The 22,500-nt window shown below is 44.4% G+C and overlaps 1 protein-coding gene across 1 annotated transcript in view; it reads right to left on the bottom strand.

Moving 5' to 3' along the window:
- Positions 1 to 1,575: 1,575 nt before the first annotated feature.
- Positions 1,576 to 22,500, bottom strand: part of LOC132589675 (NACHT, LRR and PYD domains-containing protein 3-like) — a 91,136-nt gene continuing 70,211 nt past the window's right edge. The window contains exons 17-20 of the mRNA XM_060262408.1: positions 21,093 to 21,316; positions 11,987 to 12,246; positions 11,229 to 11,357; positions 1,576 to 1,844 (exon numbers count right to left, since the gene is read on the bottom strand). Coding sequence (XP_060118391.1) covers positions 1,692 to 1,844; positions 11,229 to 11,357; positions 11,987 to 12,246; positions 21,093 to 21,316 — 766 coding nt within the window. The 3' untranslated portion in view covers positions 1,576 to 1,691. The remainder of the gene's footprint in view (positions 1,845 to 11,228; positions 11,358 to 11,986; positions 12,247 to 21,092; positions 21,317 to 22,500) is intronic.

Here is a 22,500-nt window from a genome sequence, read left to right as displayed (position 1 = left end):
CTGTGCCGCATGCTCTGACAATATCTAGATGAGATTACTGCAATGTGCTCCGTGTATGGCTGCCCTTGAAAAATGTTCAGAAACTTCAGTTGATACAGAATGCTGCTGCCAGGTCATTGACCACAGGGACCACATCACTCTGGTCTTGTTCCAAATGCTGGCTCTCAGTCTGTTCCCATGACTAATTCAATGTGCAGATCTGTAAAGCCCTATATGACTTGGGGCCAGCATACCTGAAGGACCTCCTATTCCCATGTGAAACTAGTTGGTTGGCTACAGACATCTTCTGAGGCCCTGCTTCAGGTGTCCCCACCTTCTGAGATAAGAGCAGCGGCAACACAAGAGAGGCCTTCTGAGTCATGACACCAGAGCTCTTGAACTGCCTCCCTGGCACATTTATCTGTCCTTTTCTGTCACTGTGAAGACTTTTGTTTCATTTGGGATTCCGTGATCCCTTGTTTTAACTATTGTTTTATGTGTTTTACATATTTATTTTAGTTTTGATTTTAAATGTTTTAAGACTTTATTTTAACTGTTTAAGGCCCTATTTTAACTATTATTTTAACTTGGTGGTCCTGATTGGGCAGAAATATTTCTTTTTCAGAAATAAATAAGCCAGTGCACATTGAAAAAAACTGTTCAGAGGAAGGAGATATAACAATGGAAACGTTTTATAAATTTTTTTACACAACACAATACATAGATCATCTTCAGTGATCATAATATGGCAAATATGCAATACCCCCCCCCCCATCATGTCATGATCCAGGTACATGGTAAGTATAATGTGTAGACTAAACCATAGAGAAAGATATCTGAATCATTTTTTTTTGTTTCATTGCAACACAAAACTTGAAAGTTCCTTCTGAAAGTACCAGTTATGCAAGAGAGAGGCTTCCCCTCCTCACTGGTCACCTCATAAATGGTACTAGTCTCTTTAGGAGTCTGTGGTAGTGCCTGTCCCTCTGTCCTGGCAAATCCCTTTAAGTACACTGTTAAAGACAGGGATTGTGATGCTTCTACTTCCTTTCTGTAGGCAATGCTAGGCTAGGCTATGTCACGAGCTGGGGCCAGGCCAGGCGAAGTCCAGGGGCAGTCCAAGGTCTTCTTCTGCAGGGTCCCCAGCACCCATGACAGGCTACTGCTTCTCATGCCTCAGGGGCACACTCCAAAGGGATATGCTCTTGTTCCTCATTACCTTAAAAGTGTTTTTGTGGCAAAAGTATCACACTCTGTTTCAGTTTCCTCTTGAGATGATTTTATGAAGTGTGAAAATCACAGAAAAACACAGAACATTCCACAGAATTTCTGGTTCTTATTTCATGAACAGTTTATACCCAGGAAGCCTCTCTACCCATGACAGTCTCTATCTCCATGGATGTCCAGGGCTTTTTTTGGTAGAAAAAGCCCACTAGTGATTCATTTGCATATTAGGCCATACCCCCTGACATCACCATTGTTTCACATAGGGCTTTTTTGTAGAAAAAGCCCGGCGGCAACTCATTTGCCATATCCCCTGACACCAAGCCAGCAGGAACTGGGATCCTTCCTTAAGAAAGCCCTGTGGATGTCTACTGATCTTGCATTGTATGCATAAATTCTTCTACAGGAGAAAGGGGAAGAGGGAGTGAGAAGAAATGTAGCTGGACGGCCTTATCAATCTCTTGATCAAACATGAGGTCTTTCCCTAATCAAAGTTCGCCTGGCCTAACACAGACTTTCCAGACAATTTCATTCTTCATCTTCTCCACCAGGGTGAGCTCCAGCTCAGCTTCTGTACACTGAGCACACACTTCAAAATATTGTTGCTCCACCTCTACATCCAGGTAGTTAAACTTCAGCTCCTGCAACAAAGAGTAAAAGAACTTTGCATGAATGTTGCTTAGCGCACGTAGCTCGATGAATAACTGATAGCATCTCCTCAAACTGCCTTCTCATTAGGCATATCAGCAGGTAAATTCATCAGTTAAGGAGACACTTATTAGATTGGTCATTTCTCACTCAGCCTTACTGCTCACTACCTTTAGTCTGAATTTAAGAAAGTCTGCTTAAGATGCAGATAAATTGCCTCTGAGAAATAAAGTAAAAGAACCAGGGATACTGCCGGCTTCAAGCTTGCTAGTGGTGTTCTATAGATCACTGGACGTCATACAGTAATCCACAACACTAGCTCCAGTAGAAAAAACAAAAGGTATATTCTCCTGAGTTTATAAAAAAAAAATCTGAACCATTAGCAATCCTTAGGCCATATCTTTTAAAGAGTAAAGAGAATTTCAGATTTGCATCCATCAGGCCCTTCCTAGGGCTGCCAGGTCTGACTCAAGAAATATCTGGGGACTTTGGGGCTGGAGCCAGGAGCAAGCGAGTGACAAGCATGATTGAACTCCAAAGGGAGTTCTGGCCATCACATTTTAAGGGACCGTAAACCTTTTAAATGCCTTTAAGCAGCCCTATAGCTAGCAACTTTTTGCTCAAGGGCCCCAAGCGGGGCCTGCTATTATATGACTATGTGGAGCTGTCACATCATGCTTATACTTATAAATAACCAACAAATAAATAATAAATACAAGTGGTTTATTGCATAAAATGTTATAATTTATTACAGTAGTCATCAACTTCAAAGAAAGGTCTGGACCACCAGATATCACAGGGATGGCCAAACTGGCTCAGAAGCCACATATGGCTCTTTCACAAATATTGTGTGGCTTTCAAAGCCCACACAGCCCCACTGGCCAACTTGGAGAAGGCATTTCTCTCTTTAAAACATTTCCCCAAGTCAACAAAGCTGGCAGCTTGGAGAATGCATTTAAAGTTGCTTTCTTTTCACCCCTCCCTCCCCCAGTCTATTTGCCTTCCTTCCTCCTTTCTCTCCCTTGCTCCTAGCAGCTCTCAAATATCTGACGTTCATGTCTTGTGGCTCTCAAACATATGACATTTATTGTGGCTCTTATGTTGGTCATCCCTGATATATCATATGCTCCCACATTCAAGGGATTCTCTCCTTCTAGGGAACGTGTGCTGAGTCCTTCTTCAAAGAGCAGTTCTTGTACCTGTTGCTCAAAAACCAAGTGCCCCCAAATAAAATGATGTAAAAAAAAATGATGTATGTAATCACACAGGCAGAAACAGAATATCACTATGCTTTGGCACCTTTAAGACCAACAAAGCTTTTTTTAAAAAAAAATTTGAAATAATCTTTAACATACACCAAACTAATATGTCAATACCTTAATACAGTTTATGAATGACAAATACCGAATCCAGAGAAACAGATGTGTTACAGAAAAGATATAAATAAGGAATCTCAGAGAGACTCACAATTTCCTGTATCTTACTCCCCCACCGACAGAGGCCTGAGAACAAAAGAAGCAATTTATCTGGCAAATGGTTACTTTTATAGCTTTGAAGGTGTGAACAAATGCTAATTTCAGGGAGACATGATTTGCAGCTGGAATTGGAAATCACCAGTGTGTCAAGCGAGCTTATTTCTATAACGAGGGGTGCGGTCACACTTACATTAAATCCATCAGCAACCCATCTTTAAAGCGCCGTTATTTCGTATGTCAGATAATCCGCCGCATCCTGTTTCCCGATCAGACAGATGCTGTTCCTATGGCATGCCGTGTTGATCCCGTCCCCTGCTCGATCACACAGTGCCCGCCGGAACTTCTTTCAGATGGCGGCAATCCGCATTAGCGCAGGCGCAGTGCTAAGTGCTAACAGGAGGGTTTGCGTGCTGCAGAGTGAGCGCATGCGCATTTGCAGTAGAGGGGTTTCCGGCTATTTAAACCTTTTTTTTTTGTTTCCCCCGCTGCTCTATCGATATATCGATATATCGTTGTGTCGAAATGGAATCTGATAGCCTTGTCACATTAGCGTGGTTTCGCTTTGGTGCTTGAGGTGTTTGTGTGTGTGATTTGAGGGGGGGGGGAGAGAAGAGGCTTTGTTTGTCTTTACCCCCCCCCCGCTCCATCCCAATCCGGTCCATAGGATGTCAACTTGAGGGGTTTTTTTGCCGTCGGGGATTCCGCTTGTCTGGGGTTTTTTTTTAGGTGGCGCATTGGGGATGGCGAATCCTCGAGAAAGCGGGGAGGGAGAGAGTTCTGCGTGCGCCCCGTCCTTTCTCGTGGCGGCGGGGGGGGGGTCACCCACATCTGTGTGAGCGGCAGGACCCGATTCCGGAGAAGGAAGGGGAAGAAAGAAAAGAAAAGATTCAGGACTGACTGCCGGTTGGAGAAGGCAGCGTTCAGCGGAGTGGGGCGGTCGCTGTGGTGGAGTTGGGGGGCCGGATCGGGGCCACCAGGGCTACGGAGCAAGCGGGGGCAGGGGCGACCCCAGATCTCTCTTCAGAACGGACCCCCCCCCGCCTGAGACTGTTTTCATTTGGTTGCCTTTCTTTCCTGTGTGATTATTGGGGGGGGGGGGTTGGTTGGTTTGGGGCTCTGTGCCTTGGCTGTCTCGACCTGCCCCGATCTTTCCCTTCTGAATCCTGATCCTTCCCCACACATCTCGGTTCCCCCCCCCCTCCCGGCTCCTTCCCACTAGATCTCTTCCAGATCCGTTCCTCTCCTTCCCATCCAAGCTCCTTAAAGCCCAATTCTGTCGCCTTACAAATGCAGCAGCGGAGACTAGAGATGTGTTTCTCCGTTTGCACTACTTTTCGGAAAAGATCGCCTCACATATATGCTCACATATCGAGATTTCGATATATCGCTATTACGCAATAAACTAAAATATTAAAAAAAAAAGGCAGGGCACGCACGTTTCGGAAGGCCCCCCCCTTATTAAGTTTAGGAATACAGCCGCTAATAAGCAATTTTTTCGAGTTCCTTCCCTCGATGGCGCAGTGATATGCATTTTGTTTGTGGTGGGAAGCTGGAAGCGGGAAGCGCTGCTGCGACTCAGCAACGATTGCCCGTTCAGATGCTCCAGAGCGCTCAGGAAGCGCTCAGGAAGCGTCTTGTTCCGGATTAAATGCAGTAGCAAATTAATCCGCGAGCAAGGCGCATCAGCGTGGAACGGGCACGGGCTAAGCACGCTTCACAGATGTGGATGTGTGAACGTCAGGGTAAAATCCGACATGCTTGCGGGCTCAACTCATGCCCGTAGCGGGGTTTTTTGGACGTCTGACCGCACCCATGTTTTTCTTCTATAGGAAGAGCAGGTCACCAGCTCTCTTCTGCTCCCCCCTTATTTATAACTATTGGGCAGGTAATAAATCCATCTGGCCCAAGGATGTTTATGCTACAGCCTGGCTGGCATTACTTTCAAGTCGCCTCTCCCATAGGTTCACACAGACAAGTCTTATCTGCTTCCAGAATAGTGTGAGAATGGTAGATGTTTCTAATAGCCTAAATTCCTTAGTAATAAAATAGTTGTTTAGCAACCTTTGAACCCGTGACTCAAGTATGCATCTGTATGGTAACCTTTGATGATATTCTATATAGCAACTGTGTAACTGTGTGTACGTCATTACTCCCAAGGCTTGTGTCCTTGGTACAGCTCCTGAGTTTCTAACAATAAAACAGCTTTGATTTAAAACAAAAGACTGCTTATTGAGAAATATTGGCGCTTGACACAGAGTTAAAGCAATGCCTGTCATTACTCTGCATTGAAAACACACGCCAAAAGGAAAATGACTGAAAAGGCTGTGTGAGGGGGTCTGTAAAAAAATGCAAGGAGGCAACTTCCCCTCCAGCCCCTTGAGAGCTACGGCACTGCCTTTAAGACCAACAAGTATTTAAAGATACATATAGAAGAAAGGTTTCCTATCCTAGCATTACTGTATCAACTTTGGGGAAAGCCCAGGCCATTCATTAAACAAAGGATTTGCAGTACAGATAACCGGCAGTATACTATGGCATGTAGATCTCTCTCACCTTTAACTTAAGATGTAAACTTTATAGAACTTAAAGTGTGCAAACTATTTAAACATTTTAACTTAACCAAAATCTAGATTTGTTATTATAAACTTTGTATTGTAATGCTTCATTATCAGCAGTATTGGACTATGAAAGGGAAGAAAATAGAACAAGTAACAAAATTTACTTATTTGGGAATGGTAATTCAGAATACAGGTGCCTATACTGAACATTGTAATATGAGGGTGGAGAAAGCTGAGAAAACAATGTACGCTATCCTGAGATTTTTTCGCTCTAAGGGGGCCTTCTATGTTCCGGCAGCACTGAAACTGTTCCAATACAAAGTGTTAACACAATTGCTCTATGGTATTAACCTGGGCATTTCGGCTAAAAAACTGAAGGCTCTCGAGAAAGTGCAATCTAAATTTCTTCGTAACGTTTTGCAGCTTCCGCCAGGTGTGTCAAATGCCCTTTTGCGTTTAGAAACTGGGCAAATGAGAATTGAGGCCAGAATTATGTTATCTTCGGCATGTCAATGGCTAAGGATCCATAAAAACAAAAAAGGCCTCTTCCCTTTAATAACTCAAGACCCCTATAGGCCAAGGTGGCTGCAATTGGTCAGAAGCAACTTAGAAAGTATAGGATTCTCACTTGAAAACCTCTTGGCGCAGAGCTATGCCAAAGCAAAAAGTATTATCAAACAAAGAATCTGCGATATAGAGAGACAAAGAGATCTAGAACAGGCCCCCTCTTTTTTAGCAGCTACTGAGACCAAATATGTTATGAGGACGGCCAAGTACTTTTTTTATTTGGAGGTACCAGCCCACAGAAGAGCCTTTACGTTGGCTCGATGCGCAGCCATGCCCTCAAAGGTGCTAGAAGGGAAATATAGAAAAGTCCCGTATGAAGACCGACGCTGTCCTTGTGCTATGGGAGAGGTGGAGTCGATGACTCATATGTTTTTTCGATGCCCTTTCCACCAGGTACAGAGGGATAGGTTTGTTTCCCCGTTTGTAGTTAAACCAATGGCAGACGCGGACGAGGCATGTTTGGAGAAACTTTTGGTGGATGCAAGTCCAACTATCTCTAGACAGATAGCCAAATTTTGCCATTATCTTGTGAAGTTCCATACTAAGAAACAAGAAACTGCATGTCTTGTATGATCTCTTGGAATTTTAGTTTATAAATGTTTTTATATACTCTGATTTAAAGGATTTATATAAATTGGAACTGACTTGAATTTTAAAATTGGTTCAATTATATTTTAGTTATCTTGGATTGTATAGGTGGGGAAATGTTTATGTATTTTATTGTATTTTATGTTTTTTTAGGAGGGTATTTTATACTATCAGGTATTTTAGGAGGGTTTTATATGATGTGTTATAGTTTTTATATTGGTCTATGACTGTAATAAAGTTCATTCATTCATTCATTTATAAACTTTGTATTGTAATGCTTCATTATCAGCAGTCTTTGAAGGGCATTATAAGAAAACCCGTTTCTTTCTGACCCTGTGATGCAGGGCAAGAGAGACTGTAGCCCAGATTTTATTATTCTCTAACTACTATAGAAGAGTTAGAGATGAAACCAGGGCTTTTTTGTTAGAAAAAACCCAGCAGGAACTCAATTGCATATTAGGCCACACCCTCTGATGTCACCATTGTTTCACACATGGCTTTTCTGTAGAAAAAGCCCAGCAAGAATTCATTTGCATATCGGGCTGCACCCCTGGACACCAAGCTAGCCGGCACTGCGTACCTGTGTGTTCCTGCTCAAAAAAAGCCCTGGATGAAACAATTACTCCACTTTGGGCTGCTCTGCCAGGCCCTTCAGCAGAAGGTATAGTTACTTTTTATTGCTAGGGACTAGGTAAGCATCACTGAGACTAAATTCTGGATGGCAAAGGAACTGTGTTAACCAAATTGGTACAGAAATAGCCAGAAATACAGGGGATTTCAAGACAGGATTTAAAAAATGATAGAAAATGTCTCTGCACAGAAACAGAACAAGCCTGGTGTCTCAGTGAAGCATGCCAAAAAGGGAGTCTAGAGACTCAAGCAGAATAGCATTAAAGAGGAGCAAAAAGAAAAGAAGAAACACAATTACCGTATTTTTCGGTCCATAAGGCGCTCCGGACCATAGGACGCACCTTCCTCCTGGGGGGTGATCCGCTGCCTCCACCTCCGATCCCGGCGCTTCCCCCGCGCCTGCCTGCCTGGCTCCAGCTTCTTCCAGCAAGCGCTGAGATCGCTCCACGCTGCCCCCACCGCAAACCCAGCGCTTCGTGAGCGCTGGCTGCGGAAGGGGCAGCGTGCTTCCTCCGTGCCTGTCTGCCTGGCTCCAGCTCTGACGCTTACAGCAAGCGCCAGGATCGCTCCCTCCGCCCTCCGATCCCGGCGCTTGCTTTAAGCATCAGAGCTGGAGCCAGGCAGACAGGCACAGAGAAAGCACGCTGCCCCCTCCACAGCCGGTGCTCGCGAAGCGCTGGGTTTGGGGAGGGGGCGGGTGCTTCCTCCGTGCCTGTCTGCCTGGCTCCAGCTCTTATGCTTAAAGCAAGCGCCGGGATCGGAGGGCACAGAGGGAGCGATCCTGGCGCTTGCTGTAAGCATCAGAGCTGGAGCCAGGCAGACAGGCACGGAGGAAGCACGCTGCCCCCTCCGCAGCCAGCGCTCACGAAGCGCTGGGTTTGCGGTGGGGGCAGCGTGGAGCGATCCCGGTGCTTGCTGGAAGAAGCTGGAGCCAGGTAGGTGCGGGGGAAGCGCCGGGATCAGAAGCGGAGGCAGCGGATCCCCCCCCCGAGGAAGGTACCTTTGCTCCATAAGACGCACACACTTTCCCCCCCACTTTTTTTTTGGGGGGGGGGAGAAGTGCGTCTTATGGTCCGAAAAATACGGTATGTTCTTGTGTAGCTCAGAAGCCATCTAACCCATTATCAATAAATATAGTTTGTTGAAGCCTAGGTGAAGAGAACATCTGAAGTGGAGATATCATTTAAAGATCATTTAAAGACAGGTGTGTTGGTTGAGGGCTAAAAGTCATTCGTATGTATGAGAAACACATAATGATGTTAAGAAGTAAATTAGGTGGACAAGAACTAGGAAATACATATCCTTTTGTTTTACCTAGACTTGCAGCAACACCCATTAGCAGGTAACTTTTATTACCTTTTATGGCTATCCAGACCAAATGGCCCTCTAATTTGTTACACTGTTTTGCCATGTGGGGTGACATGATAGAGGTTTACAAGATAATGCATGGGATGGAGAAAGTAGAGAAAGAAGTACTTTTCTCCCTTTCTCACAATACAAGAACTCGTGGGCATTCGATGAAATTGCTGAGCAGACAAGTTAAAACTGATAAAAGGAAGTACTTCTTCACCCAAAGAGTGATTAACATGTGGAATTCACTGCCACAAGAGGTGGTGGTGGCCACAAGTATAGCCACCATCAAGAGGGGTTTAGATAAAAATATGGAGCACAGGTCCATCAGTGGCTATTAGCCACAGTGTGTGTGTATATATAAAATTTTTTGCCACTGTGTGACACAGAGTGTTGGACTGGATGGGCCGTTGGCCTGATCCAACATGGCTTCTCTTATGTTCTTATGTTCATGTGATGCAAACTTTGTATCAGTTTGCACTCTTAACCCACCAACTAGATTCCTAGGGCTTCTTCTTTTTCTTTCCCCCCCAAATTAATTAAAGTTTATTATATACAAAACAAAGTTACAATTCAAAAGGGGCATCTATACCAGTTCAATAGTTATAGTAAAGAGTAAGGGTGACAAAGGGCACCCTTGTTGGGTGCCTCTGGAGACCAGAAAGTCTTTAGAGCAAATACCAATAAATGCCACTTGAGTCCTTGGCAAAGTGCATATAGCATCTATTACCTTTTGAAATTTTCCCCCAAATTCCATTTCTTTAAGTATCAATTTCAGGAAAAGTGGTTCAACTTTGTCAAAAGCTTTTTCGATATCTAGGGCCAAAATACAAGTTGCTTGCATTTGCTTTTTACAATATTGAATTATGTTAACAGTTTTCCTGATATTATCAGTAATATCCCGGTGAGGAATAAATCCTGATTGGTTAATGTGTATATAGTGATCCATAAAGGTGTTGATCATAATTGTTAACATTGTTGTGAAAACTTTATAAACACAGTTCTCTGTCTTTTTTGGTATAACAACTATTTTTGCTTCATCCCATGTTCTAGGTTTTGTTTCTGAATTAAGTAAGAGGTTACATATGTCAGTTAAAGGGTTAGCTAGTATCTCTACAATTTTTTTTTATAAAACTCCACAGGGAGACCATCCCTACCAGGTGTTTTGTTTAATTTCAGGTGGGAAATAGCATTTTTAACTTCTTGTAGTGTGATTGGGGCATCCATGGCCTCCCTATGGGTAGCAGAAATTTTATTAACCAATTGGTTACAACGAAAGTAGGTTTTAATATTACTCTCTACTGAGTGATATAAGTGTTGATAATATTGCACAAATTGATTCAGAATATCAGTTGAAGAGGACACAACCTTTCCACTCGCATCTTTAAGGAAGTTAATATTTCATCTGACTTGTTCATTTTTAAGTTTCCCTTTAAGTAATTTAAGGGATTTTGGGTGCTGAAACCAATATTTTTGTTTTAAATATAACAAGTTTTTCTGCACGTGGGTGGTTTCAAGGGCTTCAAGTTTTTTACGTTCTAGTAAAAGTAACTTACAGATTTTTTGGGAGACAGTAGCTTTATGTTTGTCTTCAAGATGTTAAATATTTTCCAATAAAGATTGTGTTAATTTTTTTTGTTTATTGTAGACAGAAGTTGAGATGAATTTACCTCATATAACAGGCTTCATTGCGTCCCAAACTATTTCTGGGAGCACGCCACAAGAAGAGTTCAGTTTAAAATATTCCTTAAATTCTAACTGAATGCAGGCTTCATGATTAAAGAAAATGCTCCTGTTTAAAGATCAAGAATTGGAATGTTGTTCCATCTCTTTGTCTCTTAAAGTACACTCTGTCCATGCATGGTCTGACATTGTTTGTAAACCAATGTTCAAAGATATGACTTGGTTAACTAAGAAGGAAGATATTAAGTGCAGACCTATATCTGAATCAGGCCTGATCTGAACCATTCAGAACAAAATAGTATAAGCTGTTGTGTGTTTTTTTTTTAATGACTGCACTGTATTATTGAAACTGAGCAGTTGACCAGAAAGAGATTATTATTAATTTAACTCATTGCTTTCATACAAACTGGCCACATTTCACGCAAGGTAAACAAACCTTGACTGAATAAGTCCAAGTTTAGTTGCTCACTTTCTCATACAGCCAAGGTTCCTTCAGGCAATACCTTTTATCATCACAGTGTCTTACCTTGGGACTGACTTTGACATCCTCTGACCTGCTCACAAGAAAGCAAGAGCCAATAGTGAGAGGCTTGGTAGTTTTATTGGGTACCTCAACTCTTCGTGAAAGACAGGTTAGTTCATGCATGTGGATAGCCTGCAAACAACAAGCAAAGGCACTTTTGAGACGTGAGGGGAATCACAAAATGGTCAGATGCCTGGATCCCCTTTCAGGCCTCATGGTGGAGGCTCAGTCCTTTTCTTTGCAGCCAAGGCATGTTCTGTGTGCTGTTATGGCATGCAAGAGACAATCAGACATTTCTGATGGTAGAAAAGTGACACTTGGAACTGTTAGGAGGAAAAACTTTGGACAACAAATTCACAAGTAAATGAATGTCAATATGTGACAGAACATCTGGTAAAATGGTCATCTGTATCATCACACCATTTGTTGGTGTATTTTGAATCTAGCTAACGTTTTTGCCAATTCCGTTATTAAAAAGCACAGAAAACCCTTTGTTATACATCACAGAGAGGACCATATAACCTTGTTTTTTCTTCACTGATAAGTGAATGCTGTCAAGGACAATACTTTTTCTTCTCCTCTGTATTGGATTAGGGTTTTTTCTCTCTTGGTTGATGATTAGCTAGCTTTCAACTGTGATCCCTGCCCCCAAGTTGTATGCTCATATATTAATATACACCTGAGTCAAGATTTTGCTAATGAGCTCTCATAGCAGGGCTGGTAAGATCTATGAGTATTCCAGCTAACTGATTCCAAGTTACCTTTATCAGGAAGCAATCTCTGGGGAGAAGGTATAGGTGGAATTTCACGGGTGAGACTCCATGCACTTGGTAGAGCAGTGCTGCAGCATGGATCTTTGTCTTCCGTTTAAAGAATGACTTTTTGAAAACTACACCACAGGGAGAAAACCTGAGGTGTTTCAACACAACATGAAATGGCTCCACGCCATCTGGCTTCTCAAGAGTCACCTTCCCTTCAGCAAAATGTGCAATTTGTACTTGGGGGTTGTCTTCCTGTTTACCTGCCAAAGGAGAACAAAGGAAGCATGGTTAAAGTGAAGGCTTAGGGCAATGGGTTGGGAAGCTATTTCAAGTTCAACCAGCCCTAGAACGTCTAGCACCCTAGGCAAGGCAAACTTCTGGTGTGCCCCCCGCCCCCCAACACTGATAACGTCACCGAGTCACATGGAGGCACCCAATTTGGTGCCCCCAGAAGACTGGCACCCTGGGCAATCGCCTAGTTTGCCTAATGGCAGGGATGGCCCTGAGTTCACCTGCTCCTGAAGGCACCAGATAGATCATAACAGCAGTGAAGAACTATTGTTTTGTTGTGTCAAGTGAAGAAACAGATATAATCTCTCTAGCTTTTTGTGAAGCTTGTTTGCTTATTCTACTTCAAACTAATGAAATGTGCATGTCCCCCATCTATCTTGGTGACGCCTGAAAAACCAGAAAATAATGAAATGATACAACATGAGACACCATCACAAGTTTTGCTAATGGGCCTTTGAAAACTAGCACTTGTATGTCTGGTTTGTACATACATACGACTTCCCACTGCTTAGTGTCTCTTTTTCTGAAAAAGTGACCCCAGAAAAGGCTGCCCTAGAAAACTTTCTTGGAGTAATTCCAAGGATGGTTCTCACCCTTCAGCATAGTTTGACAATAATTCAGAAATTACTCTAAAGTACACACAAAACACTCTTCTGAATTTGCTGTGGGCAGATCTGATTTTGATTTTAAGAGTAGTACTGCAGGAATGCAGTAGAAAAAGTGTAGATGACTGGGAAACCACCCTGTAAAAAAGTCTGCCGTGAAAACGTCGTGATGCGACATCACCCCAGAGTCAGAAACGACTGGTGCTTCCACAGGGGACTACCTTTTAGCTTTTTTACTGCAGGGATGCAGGGTGTGTATTTTTTTTTAACTTGCTTGCATCATTTTCCAGATCTACATTCTTCCTTGGAGTTATTTACCCCTCAGGAGAAAAAAAAATATTGGTATGTCTACATTTTTTTTCTGTGGCACTAACGATAGCTAGCTTCCTGTTTTGATTGGCTCCCTAAGATACAGGATGGCTGATCCACTTCTCACTCTAGCAGCTGAAGCTATGGCTTTGTCAGATAAAGCACTTGTCTAGTAAAGAGGAGATGCTGGGATTGAATCCCAGTGGTGCCTGCTGAAGAGTTGCTTTTCTTTTGTGTCTAAGGATTGTCAGATCTTGGAAGCTTGGACAACCCTGGCAAGTACTTGGAAGAGTGATCTCCAAGGAATACCAGGGCTGCAATGCAGAGGCAAGCAACATCAAGCCACCTCTCTGAAATGTCCAAGCACTGCTAGCAGCTGCAAGAAGTAAACCATGACTTCCAGGCACATGCACACAAAAGAAAGAAAGAAAGAAAGAAAGAAAGAAAGAAAGAAAGAAAGAAAGAAAGAAAGAAAGAAAGAAAGAAAGAAAGAAAGAAAGAAAGAAAGAAAGAAAGAAAGAAAGAAAGAAAGAAAGAAAGAAAGCTCTTCCGCAGGCATTGCTGGGATGTACTGTAAAGGTCAAAATTGCATTGTAACACAATCAGTACTAAAGTTTTTTTAAATGGCGACTGTCTTTGAGACAACCAGGGGGGTAGGGCGAACACATTTCACTGACAATCCAAAATGGTGGTGCAGTGGGAAATAAGTTTGAATACAAGTAGGGCTGGACCACCTGCTAGGAAACTTAGACCATCGTCTAGAGTGACCAATGGTCCAGGGGCACAGAATTGGACAGTGCCCTCCCTTACCTCTGAGAGTCTCTGACTCTCACATAGGGCTTACAAGCTGGGATCTGGTGTTTGTTAGTTTGTGTTGACTGGGCTGAAACAACTACGAAGTTGCTGTTTTGCTGCAAAGGAACTTCAAGAACAGATCTGAGAGGGAAATTGCTGAATTAGAAATTATTATGAAACTTGGAACAGGATTGAACAGGGATATTGGTTTTTTAATCTCATTACATATACGAAACCTACTTTCACCCAGTTTAGCTATATATCCACAGTATTCCAATGTATTTCTCTTTTAGAATAGTCAGTGTATCAGAATAATATTTTTTGTATTGACATACTCAAATAAGGGATATTGGCTGTTTATCTCATTACATATAGTAACCCATCTTCCATTATATTTTAAAGTATTCTTTTTTCTAATGGCAAACTAGAATTATGTTTATATGTGTGTTGCATGTTTAAATTAAATCTCTGAGAAACCTATGCCCTCATTTTAACCCAGAGCTAACATTACAACAGACTCTCATTTATTGCACTTCACACCCAAGATACTTGATGACATAGACATCAATCTGCTATTCTGATTTATATTACTCTTCGCTGTTGTTTCAGCCCAGTTGATATAAACTAACACCAGACCCCAATTTGAGATTCTTTTAGAGCACAATCCAAAGTGGGGGGGGGAGCCTTGGGAGCAGACGATCTGCAACTTGGGTGCAGGAAGCATTTGCACCCAAGTATGGCTGGCGCTGCCACAGCAGAGGGGAATTACGTGCACATGGGACCGCCAGAGTGCCGCTCCACCCGAGAGCAGTGGCGCCTGAGGGCTGTGCCCGCGTCACTGGTGGAAGTGACGCGGAGAGCAGCTCTCAGGCGCAGGAGGGGGTGGAGTTGGGGGCGCGGCCAGGCTTAGGTGGCTCCCTGAGGAGTTTGGCCCATGACACGCCCCCCCGAGAGGCACAACGTTACGTCTACAAGAACAGCAACGTGTCCCATAGGCACTCATTAAAACCAAAAACAAAGGTCCACCCCACCGCTGCAGAAGCTCGCAAATCCCTTAGGGAGTGGTGTGATTGCCTCACCAATCCTCTCGTGGCCCGAGCTGGTGAGCCCCCTCCCCAGCACCCAATCGTGGTCCCCCCTCCTAGAAATACTTTCGCTCTGGCCTTGCACAACTCAGTTGTTAGGGACAGCTTCGCATGGCAGGAAGCTCTGCCGGTGAGCTCCCTGCCATATGGACTTAGAGCGAGGGACAGGCAGGCACGTTGGTGATGGGTATTGCACTGCGTGGTTGCTTTGAGAGTATCTATGACTTGTGAGGGGGAGAGCGAGGACTCTCCCCTGGGGCTAACTGCTCTTGTTTCCAGGTCTCCACAGGTTCCGGGCTCCTGGAGGCTCTGCACGTGAGGACTGTCACCCATGGCTGGGTAAGTTGCACTGTGTCCCCCCCCCCACTGTCCTCCCTCTCCCCTTGCTCTCGACCGCTCGGTGTGCGATCGTCTCTGGCACTTGAACCCGGCAGTGGGCTCCAGCAGGGGGCATTTGCTACCCTGTGTGAAGAGGTGGGTAAGAGACTGTCCCTTTAAGAGAGCGGCTGGCTGAAACAGAGCCTGCTCCTCCAGCTGCCGCCCCTGCAGGTGCTCTTGATCTCTGTCTCTGTTTTGCAGGTGGGAATCCAACACAGAGGCTTCTGTGTGTGTCGCTCCACACACACACCCCCTCCACTCCCTCAGCTGTTTCTGCCCGCTGCTCTGAATGGAGCTCTGCCCATGGCAAGACTGCCCAGTGTGCACCAGGGAAACTGTTGCACTCTGTTCTGGAAAAATAAAGTCTGATCTGTACCCTCTGTTGTCTCTCCTGCTTGGCATCTGCTGCACGTTCCCTGGGCAAAACCACCACCCCCCACACTCTGTCAGTAGCATCTCCGAGGGAATGCCTGGGAGGGTGGGCAGACTTGGGTCTTGGGGGGGGAGAGCAGGCTATGAGCTGCCACGCTGCCCCCGCATGGCTGGACAGAGGAGGGGGGGTGTTGCCCCTCAGCCTGCCTGGCCTGATGGCCTACCTGACCCCACAGGGCTGTTGTGCACAGGGCACAAAGGGGGGGGGCTGATGAAGTGGATGCATGCCCAGCAGCTTGCATTCTGAGTTCTGCAGTCCTCAGGGGAGATGTTCCTTGCACATAGTGGGGGCGGCAGCAGGGCAACACGGGGGGTGGGGGCGGGGCTCCAGGTGGTGGTGGTGGGTGTCTTTTGGACTTGGTGGTCTGCCCGCTCCCAGACACACATTCCAGCCACTATTTAGAGCAGCGAACTCCTGCACTTTGCAGTTCTTGTCTGCGCATGCCTCTGCCCATCTGTCTGCCATTGGCAGAGTCTCTGACAGCAGGAGGGCATGTGGGGATTGACGGCCTCTCAGGTGCAGGCTTTCCACTCCTTCTCCCGGTCACATGCAATGGGATGGCCAATCCTGTGGTCCCGCATGAGCCTGTGCCTCCCCCATTCCTGCCTCAGCAGTGGGCCAATGTCATGCGCATGGGCGGAATCACCATGGTGACGGGTTCTCTCTTGCTTGTCGGGCTTGCTCTCCCCCTCCACGTGGTGTAATGTTTCCCCTTTGGGAGCCGACTGTGGCTGGCTACACTAAGAGAACATAAGAACATAAGAGAAGCCATGTTGGATCAGGCCAACGGCCCATCAAGTCCAACACTCTGTGTCACACAGTGGCAAAAAATGTTATATACACACATACACTGTGGCTAATAGCCACTGATGGACCTGTGCTCCATACACTGTGGCTAATAGCCACTGATGGACCTGTGCTCCATATTTTTATCTAAACCCCTCTTGAAGGTGGCTATACTTGTGGCCGCCACCACCTCCTGTGGCAGTGAATTCCACATGTTAATCACCCTTTGGGTGAAGAAGTACTTCCTTTTATCCGTCTTAACCTGTCTGCTCAGCAATTTCATCGAATGCCCACGAGTTCTTGTATTGTGAGAAAGGGAGAAAAGTACTTCTTTCTCTACTTTCTCCATTCCATGCATTATCTTGTAAACCTCTATCATGTCACCCCGCAGTCGACGTTTCTCCAAGCTAAAGAGTCCCAAGCGTTTCAACCTTTCTTCATAGGGAAAGTGCTCCAGCCCTTTAATCATTCTAGTTGCCCTTCTCTGCACCTTCTCTAAAGCTATAATATCCTTTTTGAGGTGCGGCGACCAGAACTGCACACAGTACTCCAAATGAGACCGCACCATCGATTTATACAGGGGCATTATGATACTGGCTGATTTGTTTTCAATTCCCTTCCTAATAATTCCCAGCATGGCATTGGCCTTTTTTATTGCAAACGCACACTGTCTTGACACTTTCAGTGAGTTATCTATCATGACCCCAAGATCTCTCTCTTGATCAGTCTCTGCCAGTTCACACCCCATCAACTTGTATTTGTAGCTGGGATTCTTAGCCCCAATGTGCATTACTTTGCACTTGGCCACATTGAACCGCATCTGCCACGTTGACGCCCACTCACCCAGCCTCAACAGATCCCTTTGGAGTTCCTCACAATCCTCTCTGGTTCTCACCACCCTGAACAATTTAGTGTCATCCGCAAACTTGGCCACTTCACTGCTCACTCCGAACTCTAAATCATTTATGAACAAGTTAAAAAGCATGGGACCCAGTACCGAGCCCTGCGGCACCCCACTGCTTACCGTCCTCCACTGCGAAGACTGCCCATTTATACTCACTCTCTGCTTCCTATCACTCAGCCAGTTTTTGATCCACAAGAGGACCTGTCCTTTTACTCCATGATTCTCAAGCTTTCTAAGGAGCCTTTGATGAGGAACTTTATCAAAAGCTTTCTGGAAGTCAAGGTAAACAACATCTATCGGGTCTCCTTTGTCCACATGTTTGTTCACCCCCTCAAAGAAATGCAACAGGTTAGTGAGGCAAGATCTTCCCTTGCAGAACCCATGCTGAGTCTTCCTCAATAACCCGTGTTCATCAATGTGCCTACTCATTCTGTCCTTGATAATGGTTTCTACCAACTTTCCCGGTATTGAAGTCAGACTGACTGGCCTGTAGTTTCCCGGATCTCCTCTGGAACCTTTTTTAAAGATGGGGGTGACATTTGCTACCTTCCAGTCCTCAGGAATGGAGGCAGATTTCAATGAAAGATTACAGATTTTTGTTAGAAGATCCACAAGTTCAACTTTGAGTTCCTTCAGAACTCTCGGATGTATGCCATCCGGACCCGGTGACTTATTAGTTTTTAATTTGTCTATCAGTTGTAGGACCTCCTCATTTGTCACCTCAATCTGACTCAGGTCTTTCAACACCCCTTCCAAAATTAGTGGTTCTGGGGCGGGCAAAAAGTTCTCGTCTTCTACAGTGAAGACGGAGGCAAAAAATTCATTTAGCTTTTCAGCCATTTCCCTATCCTCCTTCAGTAATCCTTTTACCCCATGGTCATCCAAGGGCCCCACTGCCTCCCTGGCTGGTTTCCTACTTCTAATATATTTGAAGAAAGTTTTATTGTTGGTCTTTATGTTTTTTGCAATATGCTCCTCATAGTCCCTTTTTGCCTGCCTGATCACAGTCTTGCATTTGATTTGCCACAGCCTGTGTTCCCTTTTACTAATCTCACTTGGACTGGTTTTCCACCGCTTAAAGGAGTCCTTCTTACCTTTTACAGCTTCCATTACTTTGTTTGTTAACCACGCAGGCCTTTTCTTATGCCTGTTTGTGCCTTTCCTAACTTGTGGTATGTATTTTATCTGAGCTTCTAGGATTATAGTTTTAAATAGCGTCCAAGCTTTCTCAAGGGTTTTGACCGTATGTACCTTTCCTTTCAGTTTCTTCCTCACATGCCTCCTCATCTCAGTGTATTTACCCCTTTTAAAGTTAAACGTGGTTGTGGTGGTCTTTTTGGACAACTCCCTATTTATACAAAAGGTGAAATCAATAACATTATGGTCACTGCTCCCAAGCGGCGCAATCACTTTTACATCTCTCACCAAGTCTTGGGCATTACTTAGGACCAAATCCAGGATCGCCCCACCCCTGGTAGGTTCTGAGACCATCTGCTCCATAGCACAGTCATTGAGAGCATCAAGAAACTCAATCTCTTTCTCTCGACCAGAACACATATTGACCCAATCAATCTGCGGGTAGTTAAAATCACCTATTACAACACAGTTTTTACGTTTAGCCGCTATCTTTAAGCCTTCCATCATATTATAATCGTCCTCTCTCTTTTGATTTGGTGGGCGATAACAAACTCCCATAGTTAAATTTCCTTTTGGGCCCTCTATTTCAACCCAAAGCATTTCTAAAAGTGAATCTAATTCTCTGATCTCAGCCTTACTGGACCGTATATCCTCTCTGACATACAGAGCCACCCCACCTCCAACCCTTCCCTCCCTATCCTTCCGATATAGCTTATATCCAGGAATCACCGTGTCCCACTGATTCTCCTCATTCCACCAAGTTTCTGAAATTCCCACAATGTCTATGTTTTCTCCCAGCACTAAACATTCCAATTCACCAATTTTACTTTGAACACTTCTAGCATTTGCATACAAACATCTATAATTTCCCAGGCGAGCTAGGCCCGCCACCTTCCTCCTGCCGCCTCGAGACACTGGCAGACAGTCCATATTGTTTGTCACCTTCACAGTGGACAACTCCGGTCCGTTACCCGGTAGAAAAATAGCAGCTAACCCTTCATCTCTTTGAGACGAGTCCTCCCGAACCAGAGACATTTCATCTCCTGTCGGCTTTCCCCCAAGATTTAGTTTAAAAACTGCTCTGCCACCTTTTTGATTTTAAGCGCCAGCAGCCTGGTTCCATCCGGGGACAAGTGGAGACCGTCTCTTTTGTACAGCTCCCGCTTGTTCCAGAAAGCATCCCAGTGCCTAACAAACTTAAACCCTTCCTCCTTACACCATCGTCTCATCCACACATTGAGACTTCTAATTTGTGCCTGTCTCTCCTGCCCTGCACGTGGAACAGGTAGCACTTCCGAGAAGGCTACCTTGGAGGTCCTGGCCTTAAGTCTCCCGCCTAGCAGCCTAAATTTTTCCTCCAGGACCTCACGACTGCATTTCCCCACATCGTTGGTGCCAACATGCACCACGACCACAGGCTCCTCCCCAGCACTGTCTATCAGTCTATCTACTACACGCGTAATGTCCGCTACCTTCGCACCAGGCAGGCAAGTCACCATACGGTCAGTACGCGGTTTCGCCACCCGGCTGTCTACTTGCCTAATGATCGAATCACCAACTACCAATACCCCCCCTCTCCCCCTGCTCAGGGATGGTTCCTTGGCGCGAAAGGATTCCTGCTCACCAACTGAAGAAGAGGTCCCTTCTGAGGGCGCATTCCCCTTATCCTCAGCACGGTGCCCTGTTCCCTCTCGACCCTCACGCTCTCTGGCAGCAACGGGGCTGCTACGTTCAGAGCGGGGCTCATCTAATACGCCCCCGAGAGTCTTCTGCACTTGAGTGCAGCGACACAGTGGTTCTCTGGACTGGGTTGTTAATCTGCTAAAAACATTTCCATGACTTTGCATACTAACTCACTGCTCACTTTTTCTATATTTAGGACTGCTTGCCATTCCATACTATTGTCTGGTGAAGTGTGCTTCTAGCACATGAAAGCTTACATTCTGAATAAAACTTTGTTGGTCTTAAAGGTGACACTTGACTCCTGCTTTGTTCTATCTGCCCAGCTTGTCTTTCTGCACCTAAAAGAAAAGCTTTGCCTTTGGTTTAGTAGATGCATCCCATTCTCAGATAACAAACCATGCAAGATAAATAGATTTAAGAAACACTTTCAAAACACTAAGACTTCAGGCGCCATGACTGATGGAAATGTGCACTGCAATACCGGGATGATCTTGTTTGGCAGGAAGATCAGCTAACTATTCTGGTTGAATGATATTCTTGTCTGGCACATATCTGCCAAGTCCATCTTTTTTTCTTACTGACTCTGAGCTGCTCTCAGTGGAAATAAAACCAGAGTGTGAAGCAACAAGTCATGTGTTAGTTATTTTTGCCATTACAGAGCTATGGCTATATTGTTGAAACCCTTTCCAATTGTACCTACCTGCAAGACACAGCAAGTGAGGGAAGTGAACTGCTAACACAGCCTCTGTTGGAGTTGCTTGAATGTTGAGCAAAGGGCCTGCAATGACCAACCTCTTTGTCTTCCTTTCATTCCAGTGTTTATACCATGAATCATGCTGGTATTGTATGGTTACAGCTGCTCTCACTTCAAACCTGATGTTAGTGTCACAGCATTGGAAGAAGCCAGCCTCAGGGAGGTGCAATCTGAATGCAACAAAGAGAAAGACCAGAGGAAAAGGGGGCTGCATTGTGGTCAATACAACTTCCAACGCATCCTGCCACAGACATGTGTGTAATCTACCCTGATTCCATGTCAGAAAGGCAGGCAATAAACAAACAAACAAATAAATAAAATGTAGGCTAGGGTTCCAATGCTAGAAGAACTTGTGTTGTGCCTCAATCTGTATGCAGCCCATATGAAAATATCATATAAGAAAAGTTCAGTATTGTCTGAAAAAATCTATTTTTCAGCTACTGGTTCATCTGCCCAGGATTTAGTCATATAAGTAGCTGATATAGTGTGGAAAAAACAGGTTTACAGTGCCATGTATCAAATCAGAGGTTGCTGCGACGAAAAATAGTGGCACAGAGCAGCTTGTGTGAAATCGCTAAGCTTGCTCTAGAGAAACAGGGAAGCCTACCACGGAGCAAGGTTAGTGCGAAATCTGTCACAATCTTACCTGCTTCAGTCAGGCTAGGATGAAGAGTTCAGTGAAGTAACTGGAACTCCTGTCTTTCTGCTGCAGAAGTGTTAAGGGACTTTTAGGCAAGAGGATTTCCTGAGTAAGCACTGAACTGTATGTTCAATGTTATGCCATGCAAAAAAAGAGACACTCTGGCTGCAAGGCAGTTGAGTGAATGGAAGATGTTTATTTTGATATTGGACGGGATATTTTTATTGAGAAATATCGATGCTTGACAGGTGTTTCTAAATGCCATTATTTATGAAAACTAAAATAAGCAGATGAGAATTTTAATCTTGATTTTACTGTTTGGAATTTTTTTATTAGTTTTCCAGAAGAATAGGGGAAACAGGGAAAAGGGAAATAGAAAATTAGAGATACAAATATCGATACCAATATAATCTAGTTTGCATGAAAATACTTCCTTAAAATCAAATATTATAAGATGTTATTATCGCTTTACACTATATCATCAAAATCTAAGTAGAATATTTTAGCGATTGTAAGTCTTCATTTGAATTATCTATTTAAGCTTGCATTTCTAATTTATATGATATTATAATATACATTACAGGAGATAGAGATGAAAGTTCACACCAAGAGATCTTAAGTATCTAACCACACATATAACTTCACTCAATATTTTCTTGCTTCTTCCTTAGATTTCCCAGCAAGCAATTGGAATAAATAATCCATCTCAGCTGT

This window comes from Heteronotia binoei, chromosome 21 (assembly GCF_032191835.1).
Source record: "Heteronotia binoei isolate CCM8104 ecotype False Entrance Well chromosome 21, APGP_CSIRO_Hbin_v1, whole genome shotgun sequence".
NCBI classification, from domain to species: Eukaryota; Metazoa; Chordata; class Lepidosauria; order Squamata; family Gekkonidae; genus Heteronotia; species Heteronotia binoei.
This window is presented reverse-complemented; position numbering and strand designations above follow the sequence as displayed.